Source organism: Gallus gallus, chromosome 27, assembly GCF_016699485.2.
Source record: "Gallus gallus isolate bGalGal1 chromosome 27, bGalGal1.mat.broiler.GRCg7b, whole genome shotgun sequence".
NCBI lineage: Eukaryota > Metazoa > Chordata > Aves > Galliformes > Phasianidae > Gallus > Gallus gallus.
In genome coordinates, this window is record NC_052558.1 from 1,973,955 (window position 1) to 2,000,417 (window position 26,463).

The window sequence follows — 26,463 nt, forward strand, 5'->3', positions numbered from 1 at the left end:
CCCTGAATGTTGTCCCCATCCCTGTGCCACTCTGCCTTATGGAGTTTTATGGTTCCCATTGGAACCCAGTGCTCACTGGCACAATGGAGCTGAGCCAGGGAATGTCCCAGGCACTCTGTGACATCAGGCAGAATGGTGGCACTGGGCAGAGAGCTTAGTGACAGGTGAACGCTGCCTGGGTATGCCTGAAGCCAGCAGGGTAATCAATTGACCACAGGTAAGCCAGTGGTGGGGTCACCGGAGAGGGGTGACCTGGGTGCCAGCACAGCCCCAAAGTGCCTCTGTTCACACCAGAGTCAGCCAAGGAGGAGATGGAGCCCCACAAGCCACTGAAGTCTGACAGCCTCGTGGCCACCGAGCAGCAGCAGCCACCACAGGGTGGCTTGGAAGAAGCTGCCAGCTCCAGAGATGTGGCAGCCTCCAAGAAGTCCTCCACATCAAGCAGGACCTCTATGTCCAGTAGAGCCTCCAAATCCAGCAGGACCTCTGTGTCCAGCAGGATTTCTGTATCCAGCAGAGCCTCAACATCCAGCAGAACCTCCATGTCCAGCAGGACCTCCGTGTCCAGCAGGACCTCCAAGTAAGTCAGAGGATGGATGGAGCCTGTGCCTGTCCATGATTTAGGGCTCCTTCATGCTCCCTGCTTGCCCTCGAGGCAGAAAAGCTGCAGGATGGGCTGGGGAAGGTGACAGAATGGTGCCCATCTGGCAGGAGGCCTACCCAGCAGTGCATGATCCTGATGGCTGAGACGTACCCACCCAGGCAGGAGGTACGCAGGACAGGCGTGCCAAAAGCGGATAAAGCAATTCAGGTGAGGGTGGGCAAACCACAAGCCTATCCCCTACATGTGTCCCACAACCCCAGGGGTGCCTCTGGGCCAAGGGCTTGGCCTTGCGATGGCTCTGGCAGCTGCTGAGGCCCAGGTTCCTCCTGCTCCTTTCTCTGGGGTTTGATGGCATGGCTGTTCCCCTCTTCAGACCCCCCGGTCCTTTGATGCAACACTCAACAAACGGCACACTCGGCTCAAGAAGAAAATTAAAAGCAAAGATGTGAGCAGCAACCAGGATCAGCTGCGAGCCTCAAGGGACAGCAGTGCCATGGAGGTCTTCCCCCAGGCAGTGGGGCACAGGACTCCCAGCCCCCCCGAGGTCACACCCCAGCACAGGTAATACAGCCTAGCTCTGTCCCTTGGGTGACCCAGGTTCCTGAGGCTCAGGGACAGGCGCTCAACGTGGGCATCTCCATTTGTAGGAGGAGCGAGGTCTCATCCAACACACACGTGGATCCTGATGAGGAAGGGTGGGAGGACCAGGCTGTGCTGGAGGTGGAAGGTAACCCCTGGTTCTCCCCACTCAGTTCAGCCAGCTGCCAGGGAAGTGGTGGAGCCACTGTCTTGGAGGCATTCAAGGGATGTGTGGATGTGGCACTTAGGGACATGGTTAGTGGGCATGGTGGTGATGGGTTGACCGTTGGACTTGATGATCTTAGAGGTCTTTTCCAACCTTAATGATTCTGTGATTTTATAACTGTGTTGATTCTAATGTGTCTCTCTGAAATAAATCCAGCATTATTTAGAAACAAAATACAGGGTCTGTTTCGAATGGAAGAACTCAGCGCTGGTGTTCATCCACCCTCATTTCTCCTTCACCCACTGCAGGGTATGAGGCTGATGTCCACAGCCCAGGCACTGTCATGGGGGACAGCCAGGGGATCTGCCCTGCAGAGGAGGAGACACAGGAGGGGCTGAAACACGTTCAGGCTCATGGTGAGCATGAAGGCACTGCCCTAACCCAGACACACGCATGCATCAGCCTTGCCTTCCTTCTCAGATGTGTTTTAGGACACATGGAACACATGGTATCACTCAGGGGTGAAGCTCTGAGCCCCTCAGCCTCCATGCTGGCTGCAGGCTCAGGCAGGCTGTCCCATGTCATCTCCATCTCGATCACAGTTTCAAAATGTTCAGCTTTACATTTACAGTAGAAATGAGATACATATTTGTAATGCTAATATTTGTCATTCGCCTCCAGGAGGTGGGTACGGTCTGTAACTCCAGGCAATCCTGGCAGCACTTAGCACAGGGCCTGGTGTTGTCCCATGGGTGTAACAAGAAGGTGACCACGTTACTCTGTGGTCACAGCCATCAGCACCCACTTCTCCTTTGGCCTCAAGTTCCAGCAGCCATGAGATGCCCCTCCGCTGCTGCTCCGGGCTGCAGCCCTCAGTTGTATCACCTGCAGGAAAGCATCTTCATGCACCCTCCTACCCCAGACTTCTCTTTCCCTTCCAGAAGGCGGAGAGGTGAATCCAAGCCCACTTCGGGAGGCTGATGGAAGCTTTCAGAAGGAAGGTACACAGCAGAGAGCAGCCACCACCCACCCTGCGTGCCACAGCCACGATCCCACACAGGGGTACACTGAGCCAAGTCCCTGTAATGCAGAAATCTCAATTTCTCATTGAGCTGTGGCGTGAGACAAGACCACGTTTAGCTAATCTCCCTGCTCCTTAATGCCAGTGAGCACGGCTGCTGGCAGGATAGGGCCTAGCACCATGAGGACCAGCTGCTGTGACCCCAAAAACAGGGCCATGTGGCTGTGCTGGGTGCTCTGAGGGAGCGTGAGCAGCCAGAGGTGCTGCTGGAGAAGGAGCGGGGCTGCAGGCTGCTCACGGCTCCCCAGGAGAAGCCATTTGCAAAGTGATAACAGCTCCAACCCTGCTGAACCTGCACATTTGGGCTGTGTTGAGGTTGTTGGTGTTGGAGGCCACTAGATGGGGATCTCTGTACGCACTTAGCCAGACACTTCCCACTTCTTATCACTCATCACTGCAGCAAGCAGAAGTGTGATGTCTTTTAATAGATCTAAAAATGAGCAAAGCTCCTGCTGGTGCAGCCAGTTCATGGTGTATCCTGTCCCATTCACAACCCAGAAGTGTGTTTTCCAGGTCTCAGGGAAACTTTCTGAAATGAAACACATTTCCCCATTGGTTGCAGGAAAGCAGGTCGATGTAGGAGAGCTGAAGTCTCACCCAGCCCCTATGGAAGTGCATCTACTGAACGTTGATCACCACCAGGCCCTGGGGGATGTGCCTGTGAACGGTGAGTGTGTTGTCACATTGGGGTGTTCAGGTTTTGGATTGTTTTCCAGGCAGAAAGCTTCAGAATTGGAGATAAAGAGGAGAAAGGAATTGACTTTTATAGTCAGCATACTGACATTTCCCAAGGCACAAAATAATAGAACAATGCAGCTTGGAAGGCACCTTGGGAAGTCTCTAGTGCCACCTCCTGCTCCAAGCTGGGTCAGCTGTGAGATCAGGTTGCTCTGGGATTTATCCTTTATAGTATCTCCAGGACTGTAATGGGTCAGGGTTAGCTTGAAATGAGAATGCTGTGCTCTAGGGAAGCCTGGATCTCCAGCCTAGATGACTAGCTGGCCAAAAATTTGGGAAGCAGCTTTGGGGCAAGATGCTCTAAAATCACCAAACCCTTTGTGGATGTGAGTGTTCTCAGTGTTGTCAACTTCCATTTTTGTAGAAAAACTTAAAGCTGCAGCCAAGAGCCTCCCTGCAAGCTCTTGCCTGACTGTCAGCCCCTCCTTCCTCAGGAGTATTTCTCCCTCAGCCATGCTCCATCTCCCCCTGTGCCCCAGGGGATGCAGCCTGCAGTCAGGACCCCAACTCCAGTGTGGGCACTGGGGAGGTCACCTCAGCCAGAGAGGAGCTGCAGCAGATCGTCAGGCACGCTGCAGGTGGGAACTGGTATCCTTCCTTGTTTTCTGCTTCTGCACAGCCCCTGCAGCCAGAAACCCAGAGACTCAGAGAGGCTGCTGGGTGCCCGCAGATGGCCATGGTGTGGGATATGCCTTGCACGCAGCAGAGGTGAAATTCTCCCTGCTTCCCTTTAATCTTGTGTTACATTTTTGCTTTGCGTTATTTGGCACGAGTGGCTCTGTGTGTCCTGGCATGACACAAACACCATTCCTCAGTGTATCAAAGGAAATGGGGGTTTGTGTCTAGAGAGCATAACATACAGTGTAGTGTATGGAGGGAATCATTGGGTGATGAATGGCCGTGGAGAGGGAATTTAATCTTTCTTGGCCTCAGCATCTCACTCTGCCTGGGGGGGAGGGAGTTTCATTGCATTACTGTGGCTAAGGTCCTTCAGATCCTCAGATGGAAAGGGTAGGTGAAAGGCAAATGAGCCTCTATTATTAATAATAATAATAATAATAATAACCTTTATTTTTTTGCCAAGTCTCTCTCCGCTGGCTGCCAGAGAGAGGAGGTTTCTAACATTTTCTTGTTACAGAGGAGACAGACTTCAGGGATAGTCAGGGCTCTGACCCTGCAGAGGAGCTGGATACTGCTGCTGTGAATGGTGAGGGTCTCTGCCTTCCCTTCACTGCCACTGTCATGGCACAAACATCCCCATAGAGCCAGTCTGCTCCATTTAAACATTGCCCAGCATCTCTTGCAGGAGATGAGGAAAAAATTCAAGACCTCCTGGACCCCACAGCCAGCAAGGTTCACCTGAGCAGCCAGGAGATACATGAAACCTTGAGACACATGGAAGGTAAGGGCAGGCTTTTGATGTCCTTTTCCCTTGCAGGAAGCCTAAAAATCTCTAGAAACCAACAGCTGAGTTTAAAACCTTCTGCGTACGTTCACTGATGCTTGTCAAGCAATGAGGATGTGATGTTAATGCAAGGCACGTGAGACAACTGATTCTATTATGATAGTATAGTGAGTCCTACTCTTGTGAAATAGCCATGGAGAACAGTCTCTGTTAGAGAGGGATGTGATTGCTCTTCTACCAGTACCATCCTGCTGCCCGTTTCCCAGCGCTTAACCCTCACCGAGGACTCCATCGTGCCTTCATTTAGAAGCAACAAATCTCCAACCAACATTTTAGGAAAGCCCCTGGCTCATGCAGCAGCTGCCAGTGGTCCAGCACCTGGTCCTCCCTGTGCTCTGATGCTCATCGTTTCCACTGTTGTTGTTATAGCTGTCTGTTATTTCCACTGAAAGCTCTCCTCTCCCCCTGTAGCTGCGAACATGAATCTGAGTAAATCCATGAAGGCGGTAAGGAAGGTCCTGCAAACTCCCTTGGGAGAAGGTGAGCGAGATCCCCATATGAAATCTGCTGCCAGATAACAACAAACAGGATCAGACAAGAGTCCTTCAGAAGAAAACTCTGTGGCCACACGTTTTAATGAACTGCAAATCTGCTGGTAACGAAGCTGTGCAGGAAGGGGCAGACAGACCAGCAGCTGCAGTGCATTTCCAATGGCACGTTGCTGCCCACAGCAGTCAGTGGTGTAGCTCCTGAGCCACAAAGGTGGGAAAGCACAGATGTAGAGTGGGCTGCAAAGACTTATCTGACACTGTGGCCTCTGTTCCCCTTCTTGCTGCAACTCTCCTGCACTGCACAGGCCTGGTTTGTCTGTGAGCCACCTCATACGCTCTGCCTCTCCCTCCTAGCAGTGATGGCAGGGCTTTTCTCCTCCCTGTGAGCAGGCAAGATTAATTTCACTAATGTGCTGAAAAGATTTAAAATTCTCTGGAGGACAGAGCTGGAGAAAGGCAAATGATATTAATAACATGGTTCTTATTTAACTCATCTCCCTCCATGCCCTGGGTGTGCACGGAAGGCAGTGGCACCTTCCTAATGTGATTAAGATGCTGTTCAAAATATCCACGCTTAGAAGGAAAACAGTGCTCAAGGAGGCTTTTTTTGGTTTGTTTTCATAGAGGACAAGGATGATGTCAGTAGTGAGGGTTCTATCCCAGCCGCCCTGAGTATCCACTCAGCCCTGGAGGAGCTGAAAGAGGCACAAGTGAATGGTCAGTGAATCATAGAAATATTGGTGTCAGTTCCCCTCTGTGACTCGGCAGCCTTTGGCTACCATGAGGCACTCTGTACAAGAGGCACAGAATGGAAAAACATCCAAAACAGCTTCTACAGGTGTGGGGAGGCATCAAGTTGTCCCACACAGTGGGACCCTTTTCCTTCTCTGAAGGGAAAGACAAGGGGATATAGGGAGTATAAGTCGTGCTCTGTATCCACTGTGGTGGGATAGGAAATCAAAGACTTAAGTGTCAAGAAGAAAGAATTCAGGTTCCCCACAGGGAAGGTGCTGCAGCAGGGGACAGGGGATACTGGGAGACATAGGATGTCCCTTGCTGGGTGTCCTGCTGCCCATGGCCAGAACAACACAGTGAGTTAGTGCTGCTGTAGCACAAAACAGGGAGAAGTGTCATCACGGGGCCCTTCCAGCTCTCCTCTTTGAGATGCTGAAGATGTGAATGCTGGTGAAAGGGAAACCCACAAAATCTGTTTATTTGTGTCTTTCCACGTCCAGAGAAAGCTGCTCTTGCTCCTGGGCATGTTCCCCAAACCCGTGTAGCAACAAAGCTTTCACCAAAGAATAAGGCGTTAAATCTCCTCGAAATAGATACAGCCAGGTGAGCATGAAGGTGGAAACAGGGAATATGCTGTTGCCTGTTGTACAGTTGTGCTTCAGCTGCTGCTCTGTCCATCTCTCTTTATCATTCTGTGCATGGCAGTGAACTCCCAGAGATCCCTCAGACAAAGGTTGAGAGTGAAGCGGTGAAGAACATGACAAAGAAACAGCAGAAAGGTAATGTTACCTCGTTACGTGCTCCCCCCAGGAGACATGTTGCCAGCACCAACAGGAGTGGTTGGACCTTTAGATGGGTCCTGCAGCACTGCACGATCCTCCCCACACTGTGGGGTGCACAAAGAAAGGGACAATCCTGTGTCCCAAGGATGTGGGAGCCCAGCAGCTGAGGGCTGAGGTAACCATCAGTACCCTTTCTGGCAGAGGGACAGCTGAATCTTAAAAGAACAGAGCTGGAACTAAACCAAGCACCTCACCCAACCCCACACGTTAAATACCACCTTACCCTTCCTCTCCCCAGATTCCCCAGCTCTCCTACACTGTCAGCAGCCATTTTGAGGTAGATGCATTGACACTGGCAGCAAGGAACAACCTGCTCAAATCCCTGTTGATTATAGTTTGTTGTTTCCAAAAGAACATAGGACAGGTAGAGCCTTCCCCCCCAACCCTGCTTAACCTGCTGTCCTCTCCCTGCCTGCCTGCAGCATTCTCCGATGCTTTCAACTTCTTCCCCAAAGACCTGGATGGCAATATTAACCTTCAGAACCTGGAGGTGCTCGCGAAGCAGCTGGGAATTAGCTTTGATGGGCAAGAGGCACACAAGAAGCTAGTGTGTGCAGATGCTGATGGTGAGTGCATCAGACCATGCATGGATTGTATTGTGCATGTAAAGCGTCCCCTCTCCCTGTGCCTTCCCAGCCCTGAGCATTGCTGTACTGAAATGTACTTTAAGGCAGAAGCTGTGCTTGAGTTGTCATGTTTTAGAGCTCACTGGTGACTCTATCCTTTATGAATGTGTGTTGCATTGCTGTTACAGACCCCCTCATCCATGCTCCACAGCCTAGTTACATGTGAAAGCTTTAAAAGCTTTTACTCCTGCCCTTAGTTTTTAGTAAGCAAATCTTTCTGCAGTGCCAGCTCTGAGCTGCTCACCCTAACATTTCATTCTAGAAAAAATCTGCCTTGCTAACAGAGATGCCACTTGTTTGCAGGAGACAAAGCAATGAATTTCTCTGACTTTCTGACCATCATTACTGACAAGAATTGTTTTATCCAGACCCTATGTAAGTAAGAAATACCCTACCTAGGTACATGTCGTTCCCCTCCAGCAAAACTCTCACTTATCCAGAGATATCTGAATTACCTCATTCTAATTGGTACTGAGCAAGAAATCAGCACTGTGACCCAGCATTGCAGCTAATGAAAAGCCAAAAGAACTCATCCTCCCTGCTGGACATCCAACCAGCACTTGGCAGAAAACGGGGATGGGTCCCCACTGAGCAGACTTTGGTCTGCTGGGGTCTCCACTCCCCCTGAAGGTGAGGCAAGGCTCAGCTGTGGCACTGACTGCTTTCCTCCTCTCCAGTCCCTGACAAAAACGACGCAGGTAACTTTGATCATGTTGATGCCAGAGGAATCCTCCTCCTCAAAGTCTTGCTGAAGCTGGTGGAGTTGGAAGCTCTGCCCCAGAGAACTCTATTTCATATTTCCAGGTGAGCTTCCTTAGAGTTGTAAGTCAGAGAAGGAAGTTCCCCCTATCACTGTGATATTTACATGCCACCTAATTAGATAAACAGATAACAGGGGCCCAATACTACATTTCCTGAAATGTCCCATATCTAGTTGGACACCCAAAAGCACCTGCATAGCTTTGGTACCTACCTTACAAAGGTGTTGTTGTAAATACCACATGTACCCATTTAAATAGCACCTTTCCAGGTATGTCAGTATGCAGCATCCCATGCTGAGGAGGCCTTGGGCTGTGCTTCACTGGTCAGTGGTGCCCTCTTTTGTCTTCCAGTTACTACCAGCAGAAGTTTAGGGACTGCAGTAGTGAGCAAGCCTGGACGGATGCTGATTTCCTCGTGAGTCACAAAAAGAACAACAACAAAAACAGGAAAGTTCTGGTTTATCCTTTATCTTCCTTTGTAAGTGCTGCTCGCATCTCACTGATGAAGGAAAAAGAGGCAACAGCTTATTTGGAACGACTCAAAGGTAAGGCTTGTATGCCCTTCAGCCCTATTCAGCCCTATATTAGCAAATGTTTCATAGAATCATTAAGGTTGGAAAAGACCTCTAAGATCACCAAGTCCAGCTGTCAATTCATCCCCACTATGCCCACTAACCATGTCCCTCAGTGCCACATCTCCATGGTTCTTGAACACCTCCAGGTGTTACACGTTGTTACCTAGGAGGAGAGGCAGAACCCCACCTCACTGCATCCCTCTTTCTGGTAGTTGCAGACTGATAAGGCCCTCCCCTGAGCCTCCTCTTCTCCAGAGTGAACAACCCCAGTTCCCTCAGCTGCTCCCCAAAAGATTTGTGCTCACACCCCTCACAGCTCTGTTGCCCTTCTCTGCACACACTCCAGGGCCTCAATGTCTTTCTTGTAGTGAGGGGCCCAGAACTGAACACAGCACTGAGGTGCGGCCTCACCAGAGCTGAGTACAGGGGAACAATCCTCTTCTGCTCCTGCTGGCTGCACTATTGCTGATACAAGCCAGGATGCTGTTGGCCTTCTTAGCCACCAGGACACACTGCTGGCTCATGTGCAGCCAGCTGTCAACTAACACCTCAAAATCTTTCTTCCAAGCAGCTTTACAGCCACGGTGCCCCAAGCCTGTAGTGCTGCATGGGGTTGTCATGACCAAAGTGCAGGACCCAGCACTTGGTCTCTTTGAAGCTTATCCCATTGGCCTCAGCCCAGAGATCCAGCCTGTCCACATCCCTCTGTAAGGCCTTCCTACCATCAGGCAGATCAACACTTCCTCCCAACTTGACGTTATCTGAAAGCTTACTGAGGGCGCACTCAGTCCCTTCATCTGGATCGTCAGTAAATTTATTAACAGGGCTGGCCCGAAGGCTCTACGTTTTCCTGGGCAGAAATTCTTAAGAGGATCACAGAAAACTGAGCTGGAGTAAACCTTAGGAGTCCATCCATTCAATAACACTCACAGGGAAAGATGCAAAATCAAACATTTGGAGTTCTGCTCCAGAGGCTTCTAGGGAGAAAGGAATTGCCCCCCAGAGGTATCTCTGGTGGTTGACTAGCTTTGTGTTTCAGAAGTGTGAGGAATCTTGGACCTACCTAGCCCTTCCCTGGTCAGAGGAGCAAAACCAAGGGGCAGCTGGCTGTGGCTACACTGTCAGTGACTCTTGTTCTTATTTCCCATTGCCAGAACGCGTGCCTGAATCAGAGAGCCCCTATGCTCGGGTACCCGTCTTCCCACTGATTTCTAAACAAGATGCAAAGACACTGGTGAAGCCAAAAAAAGATATGCAAAAGCAGACAAAGCAGAGGAAGAAAGAGCCACTAGCTTCAAAGGAGAGCCGCTTCAGCTGTAAGAAAAAACAGGTTCAGGAGGTGAGAGACATGGGCGGTGCTTCAGCTACATGCAACAGTATCAAAGGAAGCCTGAGGACAAGCCTTAAAACCTATGTTTTATTTGATCAGGCTGCAGCCAAGGCTTCTGCTCAGAGCAGCAAGAAGAAACTCTCCTCTGCCGTCAACTCAGAGCGCCCAAACAAACGACGTCACCCACCAGCAGCTGGGAAGGGCAAGACACAAGCACGTGTGAGTGTGAAGTCCAGCCCCATGCTCTGTGCTCACTCACTTCACATTTCCTCACCCTTCTCTGCTGTAGCACTCAGTTACACAGTCAGGGGGTTCAACTTCTTGTTCTTTTTTTTTTTTTTTTTTCTTTACCCTGGTGGCAAAGATACAGAAATAGCTAGTAGAAATATATAGTGATACTTGGTAGCAACACTTACATACAGCAGCAAGGAGGCGGGGACTGCAGATACTATATAACTCAGAGCAGAGGTGTTACCTTGGTAATGTGGGTACAGCAGTTCTTCCAGAATTGGACTCATGTAACCTATATACTAATAGTCTGGTGAACACTTTAACTAGACATGGATAATAACAAGCAATTTTGTCCTAAGTGCAAGGAAAAATGAAAGCAGAGGTATAGTAATAGCTTGATTTATTACAGTTAATCATCAGTGTGAATTGGTTACAACCTGCCTCCACTGCATCCTGGTGTGGCACTGAGGTGCTTTCTAGCCTTCTATGCACATCTGTGCCATATGCCCACGGTGGGGGCTGAGCTGCATGGTTCTTCCATGAGGTTCTGCCCCCTAAGCTCCCCTCTCCTCCATCAGGACGTACAGGTGGCCCAACGCTACAGGCGCAACCTGGCCCTCCGCAAGCATGCCAGCCTGCTCAAGCTGTGGCATAAGATCAACGGGGCTCAGATCAGCCGGCAGACGGGCAGCAGGCGCTTCTGCCACACCTTCTCCACATACTCCTGGTCCTGGAACGCCTGCCGAGAGCTGGTGACAGCTGAGGAGCTGCAGGCACAGGACCGCCGGCATCGCCGCTTCCAGCCGGCCACCAGGCAGCCGCCGTGGAAGAAGTGGCTGTTTTAGGGCACCAGCAGTGGCCGGTGGATGCTGGATGGGGCTGGTTTGGACCAGACATGCTGTCACCCTTCCTCCTGGTGTTCAAAATGTGAAATAAAAGCTGGGAAAGGTGGGGTTATTGTTGTTATCCTGTCCAGCACAGGGAGCTAGCTGGCCAAGGGAAGGGACTGTCCTGCTCTGCTCTGTGGTACAGCCTCACATTGAGCAGTGGGTGCAGGTTGTACACTTCACTTCAAGGACATGGAACTCTTAAGGAGTCCGGAGGAGGGCTACAGAGACACGAAGGGGCTGAGCTCTGTGACAGCCACAGGGCCCGAAGGAACGGCATGGAGCTGTCAGGGGAGGGGCGGGTGGGGCTGAGGGAGGGATCAAGCGGCCCCGACCCGCACCGCTCTCAGCCATTGGGTTCGGTTGGTGCTGTGCGGAGCCGGAGTCGGACACCGATCCTCGCGGGTCTCTCTCAGCTCGGTTTGTTCCGTGATTCTACAGCGCTGAGGCAACCTCCCCCACTCAGCCCTCTCCCCCCCACCCCCTGCTTCCCGCCGCTGCCGCCCCACGTGACGCTCCCCTCCCGCCCAGTTCCCTCTCGGGTCGGACTCGGGAGGTACTTCCGCTTCCGGCGGCGTCCAGCCAGTCATGGCGGCGCCCAGCGAGGCGCCGGAGCGGCGGCGGCCGTTCGGGAGGCGCTTCCTCACCGACCCCACCCGCCTCTTCCAGCATAACGCCTGGTGAGGGTGGCCGCGGCCTCCCCGCCCCTGCGGGGTTCTCTCGTTCGCATCCCTGCCCGCCCCGTGGTGCCTCTCCGCGCTCCTCCGGGCCTGGTGTGCTGTCCGCGGCCTGCGCTCCCCGAGCATCGCTCCTTGCCGGCTCCTCTCCGCGGCTTAAGACATCGTTCTCACTTCTCTCTCCGCGCCGAGCGGTTGGGGGCAGCTGTGGGGATGGGGCTGTGAGGGGGCGGGAGGGCCTGGAGGTGAGGAAGGGCCCGGCGCTGCTCGGCCGCTGCTGGGGAGCACTCATCCCTTCGGTTCTGAGCTTGCCTTGGTGGAAGCGGTCAGGATCCAGCAGGTGCCCTCCGTACGTCGGGATTCTGCTCAGAACTGCACTGCTTCGAAGCAGTCGTTCTGTTGCTATAGCTCTCAGAGGTCTACAACTCTTTAACATCTGTGTGCACGAGCAGCTAATGCATAAATTGAGTGAAGATAAATTTACCCATCTGCTGCCACGTGATGCTGCGAAGTCATGCCAGGCATTAGGATGGAGCAGGTCTTTGCTTGGAGAAAGCTGTTTTTTTCACAGATGTTAGGTGCCCAAATTCTTGAATTTCCTGGGAACTGAAGGTATTTTGCACTTCTAAAGTAAATATATCCACCTCAGGTCTCTGGTTGCTGTGTTCTGTTGAAAATTGGCTGTGTTTTAAGCTGTAATAAAGTTATGTGTGCATGCATCAGCTTGTCATTCATTTTGGGACTTACAAAGTGTGTCCTCAATGGTATTTCCCTGCAGAAATTCCTAATAATCTAGTTTTTCAGACACAACACTTAAGGCTTTGTTTTGCTAATTAGTATCAAAAGGCCAGTTCTTTCTGAGGCCAGGGTAGTGCCAGGGTAGTTCTTCTTGAGCCTTGTATTCTGCTTTTCATTCACTTGTTTTAAAGAAAAAAAAAAAAAAAGTCAGGTGAATCACCTTAATGACTGCGCAACTTTGTATGCACATTTAAGTTATTAGTAGGTTCTTAATGCATATTTTTCTCATAATTGGATTTAATATTAATATAATACTTCACCTTCCAAATAACCTTAGCTGCCTTTTTTCTTTTAACTTGAGAAAGAATGTAATTTTCGAAGATGGCTAAATGAAATGCCCATTTTGCTGACCTGCTTGAGTAAAAGTAGTTGCCTGCATAGGAAAGGTGTTTTGTTCTCCATGTGGGAAAGGCAGCTCCTCTCCAAAGAGGCCTATTTGTACTTAGTGGTTTTGAAGTAAGGATTTAGTTCTTCTAAACTTGGCTGACCATCAGACAGGTAAAAGGATTAGGGAACAGATTTGGTGTCTCTTGGGATCCCTTCCTGTTATGCCTTTTGAATGCTGCAAGCACAACTCCTTCAGAACTGGCAGCCATCCTTCCACGCTGGTAACTGTTACGTTGCTGCGGAGCTGGAGTTGGAGATGGCAGAAAAGCCCCCAGCTGTCCATTTGGAGAGCTATCTAAACCTCTTTTTCTCTGTCTTTGCCTTACAACTCTCAGCTGAGTAGTTCACTTTAATTTTTACAACAGGGATAATGTGGAATGGTCAGAAGAGCAGGAAGCCACTGCCAAGAGTAAAGTTCAAGAGAACAGCTCACAGCTATTGCCACAAGATAAACAAGGTACTTTTAGATGTTACTGTAATGTGTACGTCTTGACTTGTGTGCACAGCAGCAGAAGAGTCTGGTCAGAGTTATGTTTGCATCTTCATTTATTCATCTTGTCCTCCACCCTCTCCTAAATTATTCAAAATACATTACCTAGTGCCTAGTGGGGGGAAAATGGCAGGGGAGGAATCTTTCTGTCCTAAGTTCACCTTTTTGTGACTGTTCCACCTTCTATCGAGGCTCATTCCACGGGAGTAGAAGTGACCTTGGTTGAGAGGAGTCATCTTGGCTTGAGATTCTTTGTTTATGTTGCATGCACTGAAGTACTTGTTACTGTTTCCTGTCAACAAACTTCTTCCAATATAAAGCAACAGCTTCAGTTAGTGCTTTACTGTTCAAAGCTTAACATACAGTAGTTAATCTTTTGTTTGTTTGCGTGCTGCAAGCACTTTTAAGAGGATCTAATAAAGTATCCGTATACAACTCTACCAAGTTCACAAACAGCATGGTAATGATTAAATCTGAAGTGAAGGGAAATGATTTTATCCTGATTGGAGTGTTAATCATCAGAAGTTACTTGGTAGTGAAGTTATTTGGTTGAAGCAGTTCTGAGATTGGTTAATTTTGCATCTTTCCTCCACACATTACATACCATCAGGTCCCTCAGATGATGGTGAAATTATATCCTGTTCTTTAGTATGATAAGATACTTGTTTGATGATGAGCTCTAGGATGGATCCACTCCTTTTGTTCAAATTGAATTGAGTGTACTATCTGTAAGGCGATGCTGGAGACTATTGGAGCTGTTCATACACTTCACATATAGCTTCCAGTTGTGTTCACAATAGCAAATTTAATTATAGCAAGGAGAACTCCTCCTCATTTCTTGGATTCCCACAAGTATCCAGCAGTTTCTATTGTGATACCCATTGTGTTGAGTTCACTTTAAAATCTGGTTAACATTAAAGGATACTCTCTGTCATGCTTTGAGAACATACATACAAATATGAAATTGTGGGGAAATTTGATGTTACAGCAGTTTGTCAGGTCTTTATGATGTGTTTCCCAGGCTGAACAATGGGGACCAGTCAAATTTTGATGGCTGCTATTCAATAGGAAGCATGTGGAGACAATGGGAAGGCTGAAACATAGGAAAGTCAACCCAGCCAAATGTGCCTGAGGGGTCTAGTGTTTCTAGAATCAGAAGTGTCCAAGCAGGAGAACAAAGACAGGCTATTGGTCATTATGGCTGTATTATTCTTTGGATGACTTGAGCTGTCAGAATTTATTCTGAAGGAGAGAAGTTCTATGTGCTATATAGATGGTGTATCTGCTGGCTGGGAGCAGGGAAAGAAGAGGAAGTGTTGCTTGGCTTTCTTCTGAAGCTCCATAATTAGCCTCCATGCGAATCAGGGGATCTGTAATTCTCTTCCTGTCTTTTGTAAACAGTTTATTTTGTTTACAAATCTTCTGCAATGTGAAAGGGTGAGTATGGGCTTGACTTTGGGGGTGTCCTTACAAAATTGTGCAGAAAGGTCAGAAGTCCTTATCAAGTCTCTGGAGGAATCGGACTCGCATGCCGATGTCCTAGTAAGCTTATACCACAAAAAGGATCCTGGAGCAAATATGATGCAAACTTTTCTGGCATAGGTTGTGCAGGAACTCAGCCTGAAATATTAGTATGGTCATTTTTAGCTTTAACCCTGTTTTTTGCATGATCAGCCGGACCTTGAGTTCTTGTATTTATTTTGCTACCAATCCTCTATTCCAATGCTTTGCAGATGAACTTTAAATAAAGCTTCCACACACGTTAGGTGGAAGATAGCAGCTCTTCAATAGCATCCAACAGAATTTCACAGTAATTTAATGTAGGAAGAGCAAAAATCTGGGTAATCCAAAGTGGCTGGCTTGGAATATTGCCTCAGTTTCTGAAGTAAACATCCTGTTTTAATCAGAGCCTGCCGTGGCATCTTCAGGGTTTGGCAGGAGTCAGGACTTCATATCTTTGTTAGCTGAAAGAGTTTCCAACCCCCAGCAGCCTCATGTATCCCTACTGGTGCATGGAAGAAGTGACAGTTCAGGAAGGAGTGCACCAGAGACCGAATCAATAACCCTCATTCTTCTGACGTTGGTAGTCACTGACTGCCTCCTCTGCAAATAATAATCAGACCTGACCCTGCTTACTTTGAGGTACAGTGAGATCACGACACAAACTTTTGCTCTGGTCTACAATTTTTTCAGTTTGTTGTTTAAGGACAAAGCTGCTTAAAAGGAGAAAATCCTTGTAATCAAGGTAAAGAGATTATTTTTATAAATAGCTCTTTGTACTGCAGGGATCATTATATAGATGACTCTAATTTCGTTAGATCGTGGCTTCATAAGTGTTCTGATTGTCTGTACTACTTATCTTGCTACTGGGTTGTATTTAGTAGGTGTGGAAATAATACTGCTTGTTGTTTAAAGTTACTTCTTAGCAATTTTGGTCTGTCTACCTTAGCTCTGTGCTATTACTTCAGTGATAGTGGTCGCTTATTTGATTCCTCTCTCTTGCTGTGATTTCATGTGATGCTCTAACCTGCACAGAACCATGGGGAAAAAAAGTGCTGCAGGCTGGACTCCAAGAGTACTTGTGTAAAACATGATATCCCATAATCTTGGGGTGTTGTGTAAGTGCTAATTAAGCTTTATGCTGGGCCAGTATAGTTGACTAATTTTTCTGTTTCTCAGTCTGAAAAAAGAAGTGGCATGTTAGACTTCAGCTCCAGGCACTTGTCACAGAATTCCTTAGTAGATTTGAGTGTTTCATTTCATGTCATCGGGCTCCAAATGAATTACTCCTTTGAACTGAATAGGTTAGTGTTAGAAATGGAAGTAAAACGTGGATATCTTCATTCCAGTATATTTCAGAGCGGGCTTTTCTGTTGCCAGCTTTCTTTAAATCCTTCAATTAAATCCTACCAAGACACCTCTTCTATCTCTTTTCCCTTTTTTTTAATTCCTAACAAAATGACAGGAAGGAGGCAGGTTGAGACCTCACGTGAGAGGGTACAACTTAAATCAAGGTGATTTTCAATCAATAATCGTACTTATTAAAGCAGATTACTGAGTAGATGTCTGCAGTGATCTCTGACTGTCTGAGCTGATTAAACTCTGACACCTTTCTGATTTGACTGCTGATGATGTTTTTGTTTGTGTTTACAGAAGAATATGAGGTGAATGCTAAGAGATACTGGGATGACTTTTATAAAATCCATGAAAATGGCTTCTTCAAGGACAGGCACTGGCTGTTCACCGAATTTCCTGAGCTGGCACCAAATAGGAACCCAAGTCAAAATGAGGATTCTCTGTGTGAATTTAGCTGCAAAGAGGTATCCAAAAATGAAGGGCTGGGAAGCTGTGAAAATGGACATTGCACGTTAGAAAACAGAGCAGAGAATCAGCTGAACCTGCTAAAAAGCAGTCCTAGGTTCTGTACAGAAGAGCTGGCTCCACAGAAGCTGAAACAAAGTTATGAAGATTACCCAGGATCCTCTGCTTCTTACCGTATATTAGAGGTAATAGCTATGAAACAATGAATCACACATTGAGTGGTTTCTTGTATGAGTGTTTGTGTGACTGGGTGATGGATGTAAAAATATGCATCCTGGCAAACAACAGGTGAGTGGGAAGATCAACTTACATCAGTAAAAAGAGAGGGCAACTTAGAACTGTTGGGACTCTTTGTTCAGACTGTAGGCACAGAGCACAAGGACAAGTTTTCAAGTTTAAAATGAAAACTCTCATGTTCTGATGTTGCAACAAGCTTTTAAATGTCATCTTTTCTATAAGAAGTTGATTCGTTTATTTGTCTGTATAAATCTTTCCTTTATCTTTTATGGTTTTGATGTTTGTGCTGATTCTTGTTTGTCCTGGGAGGCGTGAAATGGAATAATGAAACCAAGAATGTAGAGATGCTGTTTGTTTAGGACCTTACGTTCCATCTAATAACAGGAAATCTCAGATTAATATAGGGTATCATGCTTGTCCAGGTCAGATTTTTAGTACTTATACATATTAGACTCCTGACAGCTCATGAAGACTTCTTGCTCTGCCACCTCTAGTTTGTTCAGTGTAGATATCACCTTTTTTGTTGAGTGCTCCTGTTCTGTGGAAACTCTGCCTTTCCAGGGAGAACCAATACGAAGAGTCCTTTAGATTTACATTTAATCTGAGCCCTTGAGACTTCCTCAGACAAATGTTCTTGGGACACTGTGGCTTTCCTGTCTCACCTGAACATTCTCAGTGCCACATGTCACTGCATGCCCTTTGTGTTTTTTTCTTCTCAGACTTTCAATTTTACTGATTATTTAGACATTCAGGGAGAAGTATTCTAAACCCAGTTGCGTGAGACCTCAAATGGGACTTCAGATGGGAGCAGACATAGGAAATAACAAGGTACAATCATTGCAGGCCTAATTGTAACTTGAGGGAGAGCCATCTAGTGAGGGTAACTCTGAAACAGCAGAATATAATTATAGTAAAGCAAACTTCTTTTTCTATTGCTCTGATTTGCTGTGGAAGGGAATGTAACTAATCTATGTTTTTTTTCCACTGCTTCAGTGACTCATACATACCAGTTGTTATGCTTGGGATTCCAGCAATAACTGTTTTCAGAAGAGTAGCAATATACAGTTTGTTAGTAAGATTTCTAGGAGAACAGGCTGGTTTCCCACAGTGCTTGTATGTAAGCCTGCTCCTCAGCACTGAGTGTATTCAGATCTTGCAGTGATATTTGCAAATGGTCATTACTGTGCTCATTCGTTACTTCTGAGGTACACTTTGTTCTGTGGCTGTAGAGAGTTAATTTGAAATCAGCTGCATGGGATGTGTTGAAGGAGTAATTTTCATGATGTGCACATCTGCTTTGTTTGTGCAGGTTGGCTGTGGTGCTGGAAATACAGTCTTCCCAATTTTACAAACCAACAAGTAAGTAGTTCTCATTAAGTTTTTACCTGTGTGATAAAGCAGCCCCTGAAAAACAATAGGGAAAGCTGTTGCATATTTTCTTAGTTTAGACAATCTCATGTTGAAAGGCCAGATGTAACTGACAAACTATACATGTCTTCAAATAATTGTGTTTTGAGCCTGGAGGTCTTTGGCCTTAAAATGCAAGAATACGTGTCTCTTTGTAAAGCATTTTCATACAGGCTTTAGTATCTCTCCTGAAGTAAAAGTAAGCAGTCAGTTCCATATGAGAACAACTGAGACATAAAAGAGCAAAGTGATGAACCAGATTTTGCACAGCAGATAAGAGACAGACAGGCTGACTGAGACTAAAGGCCAGGATTTCAGACTTTCAATTTTGTGCTCCGTGTGTTTGAGACACTTCTGTAATTCCTGTGGAACATCTTTCTATACGTGATGATTGTGTCCTTTATTTATTTCAGTGACCCAGGCCTTTTTGTTTATTGCTGTGACTTTTCTACTACAGCTGTGGATCTTGTCCAGGTAAGCTCAGCAGTGACTTATGAAGGTAGGAAGTACGTGGTGCCAATTGCACACTGACATAAATATATCATGATATATCATATAGCAGCCACTAGCTGTGTAGCTCTTTTGGATGCTTTCTATTTTAGCTAGCCCTGATGCTGACCCTTGTACTAGTAAATCAGGAAGAAGAGCCACCAAAGACTGTAGAAATGAGGGAAGCAAGAGTCCTTGCAGCGTCACGTTGGCAGCAGACAAGTCAGCCAGATTTCCTTTCCCCTGTGGTTGGCAGCACTTTTTTTTATTTTAATGCATTGCTCTTTTAGTTGAGTAACTGCTGAACCTTGAAAACATTCAGGCTATTTTTTAACAGCAACTGAAGTTGTGTTTGTTTTGTGCGTGCGTTATTAGCACTGCAATTCTGTGAGTGGTAGGAGTGCTTCTGCACAGACAGCTGAGGATGAGTACTGTGGAGCAAAAAGCTGGGATTTAGTCAAAGGACAAATACTGCTAACAAAACTCAGGTCAGAACAGAGCTGGGAATGAGTCTATGAAGTATCAAATGTAATCAGTCATTTCATGAGATGGAATGGGGCGCACAGCAGCAGATCCAGCGTGTCATTGTATCCTCAGAGCTGACAAAAGTACTGCTTATGGGAGTTACTACAATCCATAGCAACAGGTTTCAAAAATTAAATGACTTCTAGAAATCTACTTGTGATTTTATGAGTGTAACTTTATGGAGCTAGGTCAGATGTTTGGGATATTGGAAGTAGCTTGCTTTTTGAAATGAAACGTAGACTACTAACGTCTGCTAATGCCCTCATGTCTCTCCCCTTAAATACAGAGCAATGTGGAATATGATTCTTCTCGCTGCTTTGCATTTGTCCATGACCTCTGCAATGACCAAAGTCCTTTCCCAATGCCAGATGAAAGCCTTGACATTGTCATTCTCATCTTTGTCCTCTCAGCGATTCTCCCAGAGAAGTAAGTTTTAAAAATTCCTTCTGGGTCTAAAGAAAATATACACAGAACTGGAGGTCTTTATTAGGGAAACATAAAAAGAGCAGAGATGAAGAAAAAACTTTAATTGTTGAAGCCTTGCTGGTGCCAAGTGGGAAATACTCGTTATGCTGTTGTACCTTCTTCCATTTCATCCAGTTTAGCTAAGGCTTCTTAGTAATCTGTTATAGTTATACCTACGTATAACATAACCTACTTCAAAGGCTTAAAATTCCCGGGCTGTCTCTCTGTAGTCTTAATGTGTCTCAAGTTCTTCATCTCCACAGCTTTACTACTTCATCTCTACAGTTCTACAGTGATGTCAAGGCCTAAAACAGCCTGCGTTACTGATGTATTTTGAAGGTCGCACCTCTGTTCTGTGCACCAGCTAGCAATGTATCAAGTAGGGCTCTTCTATTTCTTTCACTTTTTGCCAAGTGATCCCACTTCAAAATTGCCAAAAAAAACACCCAACTAAACTGACTGATAAATAACCTCACTGTGCTCTTTAGTGTTGCTGCATGAGATCCCCCTAGATCTTTAACTTAAGGAGACTGGTAGCTTTCTACATAATGAATTATTTAGTTTCAGCACTTGCTTGATAATACAGTGATCTGTGTGCTGTGCCATCCATATCTTTATGTAGATTAATCAGCAGGAGAGAAAGGAAATATTCAATGATTTGACCACCTTTGTTATAAACATGGTGCAGAGAGGCTGTTAGCTGTTAAGTACCTGAATTATTGTTAGTATGAACTCTGCAAGAGCAGGAAAGAGAGAGAATCTTGTTAAATGAAACATGTCTACCTGCAGCAGAATATATAGGAGATATTTGATAGGTAGTGATAGACAATGAATAATGGGAAAATACTCTTGAATGCTTAGCAATGCTTAAAGATTAGGCTGATGGAGCTGAACCTGCAGTGGAATGTATGGAGATAACTTCTGCACTGGCTCCACTAGTTTTGTCAGAAAGTTTTTGGGTGTTAATCTGTCCCAGCTTTTCTAGATACGTGTAAAGCTTCAAAGTAGGTTCCTTTACATCAAGGAAAATTAAAGCTGATTCTGTGACTGATCCAGTCTTCCATTAAGCTCTGGAAGTGGAATTTGCAGATACTTTAACAAATTCTGTTACAGGATGGGTGTAGTTTTGAAGTGTTGAATGGCTGTAGTTGTAGTCTTGCTGTGGTCACAGTTGCTCCTCTGTTCTGAACAGCAGCCACTCATGAGTCAGCACTCATTTTTGGGAGGTACACTTCTGGACCGTTAGGTTCAAAGAGTATATGAATTTCGTATGTGTGAGATGGTGAAAAGGGAGGGTTCAGAGAACAGTTTAGAAAAGTACTGTGATCTTAGTGTGACAACGTGCTATGACCTAGCAGGATGGAACGACAGATGCAAATAAATGACTTTAAAAATTCTTGTTCTCCCTTTCTTATTCCTTTTGGTTTTATTTTTGCAGTGTTTTTTTTCTTCAAATTCACTTCTTGTTTGTTTTACAGAAACCACTGGAGCTATTATTGTAATTACTAAGAGCAATTAAAAAAGGCAGAATGGGCAACTATGGTTAAAAAAAAATGGTGACCAGATGAAGTCAACCCACCCCAGTCTGATAGAGCTCACAAAACTTCAAGTTTTGGTAGCTTTTTATACGAAGTTATATGTGAAACTGACATACTTTCTTTTGGGAAAGTAGGCTAAACAAACAGGCTTGATTTTGCAGACTGCTGAGTACTGCCATCTTGTTCTTTCCTCAGGATGCAGTGTGTCATTAACAAACTGAGTCGCCTTCTGAAACCAGGAGGAATGATTTTGTTACGGGATTATGGCCGTTACGACCTAGCCCAGCTTCGGTTCAAGAAAGGTATTTTCATTTCCCATGGGGAGCTTTTACAGCTCACTAATAGATTATGCTTCTCTGGAGTAGCGTCTGCTCTGTTTGGGAGGCAGCTCATTAATTCCACTTAAGCACAGCATGTGCTGGGAGGAGAAGTGCCTCTGTCTTTATATGCAGCGGTTGTTTGTTTTTAAATGATAGCTGGTAACTGTTTAAATCCTTCTTGCCCTTAGGTCAGTGTCTGTCTGCTAACTTCTATGTGAGAGGTGATGGCACCAGAGTCTACTTCTTCACCCAAGGTAGGAGGCTGGAAAACGCATCCTCACCTCTTTTTGTCCCTGTGCACCCAAGTTTTGTCACTAGCTCTTTCCAGCCAGTCTTTCTTGGAGCAGTGTGAAATGTGAAGTGTCTCCCAGTCACACAGGGACCTCAGCCTGTCAGTTGCTTGTGTGGATACGCACAGTAAATTCCTTTGTGGAAGATCTTTTAGGATTAAGACTAGAGTGTGTGCTACACTGAGAGGAATGGAAGTGGAGAAGCTCTCTTGAATCTTGTTGCTTGAGGAATGTGCAGTCAGATGAACACGACTGGATGGAACTTTACTGTTCTCACGCAGTGGAATGTGAGGAGCGTAGTTCATTATAGAGCTGGGGCGGGCTCCTTAGTTCCTTCCAATATTTAAAAGGGGATTACAGACAGGAGGGGAATCAACTTTTTACTCAGGTAGATAGTGATAGGACAAGGGGAAATGATTTTAAGCTCAAGAAGGGAAGGTTTAGATTGAATATCAGGGGAAAGATCGTCACAGAGAAAGTGGTGAGATGCTGTAACAGCTGCCCAGGGGGGCTGTGGATGCCCCATCCCTGGAGGTGTCCAAGATTGGGTTGGGTGGAGCCCTGGGCAGCCTGGTCTAGTCCCGTATCTGGAGGTTGGTAGCCCTGCCTGTGGCAGGGGGGTTGGAGCTTGATGATCCTTTGCATCCATTCCAACCCAAGCCATTCTATGATTCAGTTGCTGCTTTGTGTTCGGCAGGAGTTGAATTTCTCTCTCCTTATCACCAGTCACACCCCCAGTCACTTCCACTGAGGGCCCATCTGCATAGTCTGTTTTAGAGCACCGGCACAACTGCAGTGAACTGTTCTGTTCCCCACTGCACAAGTCTCGTTTGTCACAACAAAATTAATACTCAGTGCATGTTTGGCAAATGCTTCCCTGTGTCAAGCATCTGATAAAAGAGCACAAGCTGGGACCTGCTAGCTCTTTTCTCCAGGAGCTCCATACCAGTCACATGCTCCCAAGCTGCAGTTGAATGAACTCTCTGCTGCTCAGCAGGACTCAGACTGATTTTGCCCACGGCCACTGTGCTGGGGCACTATGATACTTATTTGCTTGGACAGGAATACTTAGCAATTTAGGTGTTGCAGCCTTGAGGGCCCTTAATGCTTTGATTGGGCCCCAGCTGGGTGTGTTTTTTTCAGGATTTTTTTTTCCAAACATAACCATAATGAATCCAGTTCCCCTCCAGCCCATACAGCAAAGATGTTATTGCCACCATTTTAAAAGCGTAGGTCTGATATCTGATCTGGTTCTTTGCTCTTGCAGACTCTGAAATCTCAATGGAGAGAGGGGGGAGGGGTAAGGAAGGGATCTGTTCCTACTCACTAGAAGGTGATCCTTCAATTGGTTACTAGAGGCAATACCAATGTCTGGAACTGTTATTGTTTTGTCAACTCTCTGTAACTCCAGTTGTCCTCACAGTACTTCTTTCCTTCCTTTGTAGAAGGTAAATTCAAAGGAAACTTATGAGACTGTAGTCTTATTTCCCCCATAACATAGTAGTTAAGTCCTGTCTGATCTTTACATTTCCCTGCCAGACAGAGACCATGAGTTTCCTCTGGCCCATCTTTCAACCCTGTTTAGCCCTCAGCGTGAACAGATATCAGTTAAATGAAAGCTGTAGCATCCTTCTCTTCTTCTTTCTGCTTCCAGATGAATTAGATGATCTCTTCACAAGAGCTGGCCTGCAGAAAATACAGAATCTGGTTGATCGTCGACTGCAAGTGAACCGTGGGAAGCAAATGACAATGTATCGAGTATGGATCCAGTGCAAATACCAAAAGCCTGCTGGCCCTCAGCTGTGAGGAAGCAGGGCATGCTCTGTCAGATTTTATCCTCTTCGTGGCCATGTGCAGTCTCCTCCTGGTGAGATGTATTGTTGGGGAAGTCAGTGTGCACAGAACCTCAGTGCCTTTTATAGTGCCTAGCATCACTTCAAATGAGTTTTGCTAAGGACAAATGGTCTAGGAGGAGACCAACCACTGTTTAAGGTGTCTTGCTACTGGGCTGGGTTTTTAAAGTTTATAGTTTTTAACAACATAAGAAGTAGTCATGCTAAGAGCTCAACCAAGTTGAGTAGCAAGCCTTTCTTACTGTGGATTTCTACATGAAACAAGATCTTCAACCTCGTCTCTGTGTTGTGTACTCTTTCTTTGTTCCCAAGACACAGTTGGTAAATCCGATTTCCTTTGCAGCTGATCACATGGATCCCTTTGCCAATTTATCTCATGCAATCCTCTTCCAGTCCTTCAGATTTGTGCAGATCCAGAAGTTAAAATACATTTATTGAGGGCATGAACTGAGAGCATGCTTGTTTCTCTGTGCCACTTCCCTCACAGACGTCTCCTGCTGGGCGTATAACCTGTGGAGAACGCAGATTATTGCTCTTACTGTCTTCAAGATTGTTTGTATAGGGAGCTAGCACCTACAGCTCAGGTGCTGTGAATTCACATCAGGCAGAGTTCAACCTTTCACAAATGTGAGGTTGGTGTCAGTTTTGAAGCACCTCCGGAGTGCAGAGAAACGAAAGCAGCTTGTGGGACCAGAGTTTGCGCAGAATCTATTACCTGCTTTTTCTGCCTGAACAGTCAAGAAGTGTTCTTGCTGGCTGCAGAACCAGGTCACAAGCTGCACCGCCCCGTCATGGTGATGTGCTAAACCAAAGCAGACAAGGCACTTGTCTTTGATAAGAAATCTGAAGAATGTCTACCAACGTTGTTTGATTTCTTAAAGGAAACCAAGTGTGGCTTTCTGAAGCTATTACCCCACTTTTGACAGCTAACAACTTTTATCTCCACTTGTTGTTTTTTGTTACTTTTAGGATGTGGGACAACCGATATTAGATTAAATTCTGAGGTAGTATTTTTCATTGCTGGTTTGAGTAATATAAATGAAGCTTCCACAGAAACTCAGATGCCTGTGGGCACTTGATCTGAAGGATTTCAGCCACTGTTAGGTAACTACTGATTTTTTTTTTTCCTTGAAGAAACAATGCCTACTAAGTGTGCACCATCAGCTGAAGAGCAGCTTGTGCTGTTCATAGCATGTATATTTTGTTATCTGGACACTAGCATTAGTAGTTTACAATTGCCTAAGAATAACCGTCGACCATAAGGACACATAGATGATGAAATAACTGCTCTCTTGAAGAGGAGGAGAAAGAGTAAAAGCTGAGGAAGTGCCATTGCTGTATTTGGAGGGTCTGCAGGAGTTTTCAAGGAGCATCCTGGTTTGTGAAGGGTTGGAAGGGGCATGCTTTTTGCTAGGCGTGTGGTAGCACAATTGGTTCATAACTTCCACATTACTGTGTCATCCCACAGTGATTAGTTTGTCTTCTAATGCGGGCTTCCTGGGTCAGGACATTTCAGACCTTGCTGTGGAATCAAAGAGCTGGGAAGAGAATTCTTATTCAATTGCTTATAGTATACACTATGTGAAGAATTCTCTTCCCAGTTATTTTTTTCTAAAATGCTGGGAGACTTTCCAGCATTTCCAAATGACACAAAAAATGAGGCTTGGAGCAGTTGTTTTGGGGAGGGAAAAAAAAAAAAAAAAGAATAGAAAATGGTTTTGCTTCACAGCAATTTTGTGGCCTTTTATGCTTCTCCATTTCCTGCCTTTTTTAGTAGGGGTAACTCAAAAATCATACCTTGCTACTGACGTCTCCTGCCTGCAGCTCATGCTCTGAGTGTGGAACACTGTATGCCAGCTGTTGGAGGAAGTCACAGAATCATAGAATGGCCTGGGTTGAAAAGGACCACAATGCTCATCCAGTTCCAACCCCCTGCTATGTGCAGGGTCGCCAACCACCAGACCAGGCTGCCCAGAGCCACATCCAGCCTGGCCTTGATGGATCTTCCGTAGGGTGCAGGATTCAAAGCATGAATGCACCAATGCTTGGGAGGAGCTCCTTAACTCTCTAAATCCTGCCAGTTGGCCTGTGGGCTTGAAATGCTGAAAGAAACAATATTAAAGGCAGGAGAAAATGCCAGTGAAATTCTGAATTCCCCTTCCACCCCTTCCACTTGCCTCTAACGTATTTATCTTCTGTTGGTCACGAGCTTGACCCAACCCAGGAGCTATGCAGCCACTGTTATGTTTTTGTGCTAGGCCTGTGAAGTCTGGTCCCCAGCAAGGCTGGGAACTCAGACAAAATCTAGGCAAGCTGCTCTTCAAGGCCCCCAGGAGCTGAGCAACTTCATGTCTCCTCATCTTATTCAGGCGAAGAATCAGGCTTAGCAAAAGAAGTGCAGTGAGGGTTTGACATGGTGTAATTCACGTAACCAGCTCTGTTGCTTTCTCTGAACCACCTCTGTATGTTACTGGTGCCTTAGGCAGTTCCCTGGGGTCCTTTCCTTCTTGGTCCCTGGAGGGGAGACCACCTCCTGGGATAGCTTTAACTCCCTG

The 26,463-nt window shown here is 46.4% G+C and overlaps 2 protein-coding genes across 8 annotated transcripts; both read left to right on the forward strand.

Moving 5' to 3' along the window:
• Nucleotides 1-77: 77 nt before the first annotated feature.
• Nucleotides 78-11,181, forward strand: EFCAB3 (EF-hand calcium binding domain 3). Of its 7 annotated transcripts, none has more exons than XM_015299401.4 (22): nucleotides 78-217; nucleotides 301-580; nucleotides 712-811; nucleotides 978-1,165; nucleotides 1,252-1,331; nucleotides 1,658-1,765; nucleotides 2,291-2,350; nucleotides 2,993-3,097; nucleotides 3,603-3,746; nucleotides 4,307-4,375; nucleotides 4,463-4,570; nucleotides 5,045-5,113; nucleotides 5,749-5,841; nucleotides 6,360-6,462; nucleotides 6,565-6,638; nucleotides 7,124-7,267; nucleotides 7,631-7,702; nucleotides 8,005-8,131; nucleotides 8,440-8,633; nucleotides 9,818-10,002; nucleotides 10,093-10,212; nucleotides 10,803-11,181. In XM_015299401.4, the coding sequence occupies exons 2-22, from the start codon at nucleotides 312-314 to the stop codon at nucleotides 11,067-11,069; spliced, it is 2,679 nt and encodes an 892-aa protein (XP_015154887.2). In that variant the 5' UTR covers nucleotides 78-217; nucleotides 301-311; the 3' UTR covers nucleotides 11,070-11,181. The 7 variants fall into 7 exon arrangements, with proteins under 7 accessions (XP_015154887.2, XP_015154885.2, XP_015154888.2 ...); XM_015299399.4 differs by having other exon boundaries at nucleotides 79-217; nucleotides 295-580; XM_015299402.4 differs by having other exon boundaries at nucleotides 79-217; nucleotides 295-580; nucleotides 4,475-4,570.
• A 494-nt stretch (nucleotides 11,182-11,675) lies between these two features.
• METTL2B (methyltransferase like 2B) lies at nucleotides 11,676-24,188 on the forward strand. The gene is given in 9 exon segments (NM_001006329.1): nucleotides 11,676-11,791; nucleotides 13,339-13,430; nucleotides 16,617-16,969; nucleotides 18,331-18,380; nucleotides 18,842-18,902; nucleotides 19,729-19,868; nucleotides 21,641-21,747; nucleotides 21,954-22,019; nucleotides 23,710-24,188. Coding segments are annotated over 9 exon segments (1,113 nt in total). The 5' UTR covers nucleotides 11,676-11,699; the 3' UTR covers nucleotides 23,862-24,188.
• Nucleotides 24,189-26,463: the final 2,275 nt, after the last annotated feature.

Coding starts and splice junctions, on each gene's coding strand:
- EFCAB3 (XM_015299401.4), top strand. CDS start 312: ATGGAGCCCCACAAGCCACTGAAGTCTGACAGCCTCGTGGCCACCGAG. Junction 5,114..5,748: donor GCAAACTCCCTTGGGAGAAG/GTGAGCGAGATC, acceptor TTGTTTTCATAG/AGGACAAGGATGATGTCAGT. Junction 7,703..8,004: donor TTGTTTTATCCAGACCCTAT/GTAAGTAAGAAA, acceptor CCTCCTCTCCAG/TCCCTGACAAAAACGACGCA.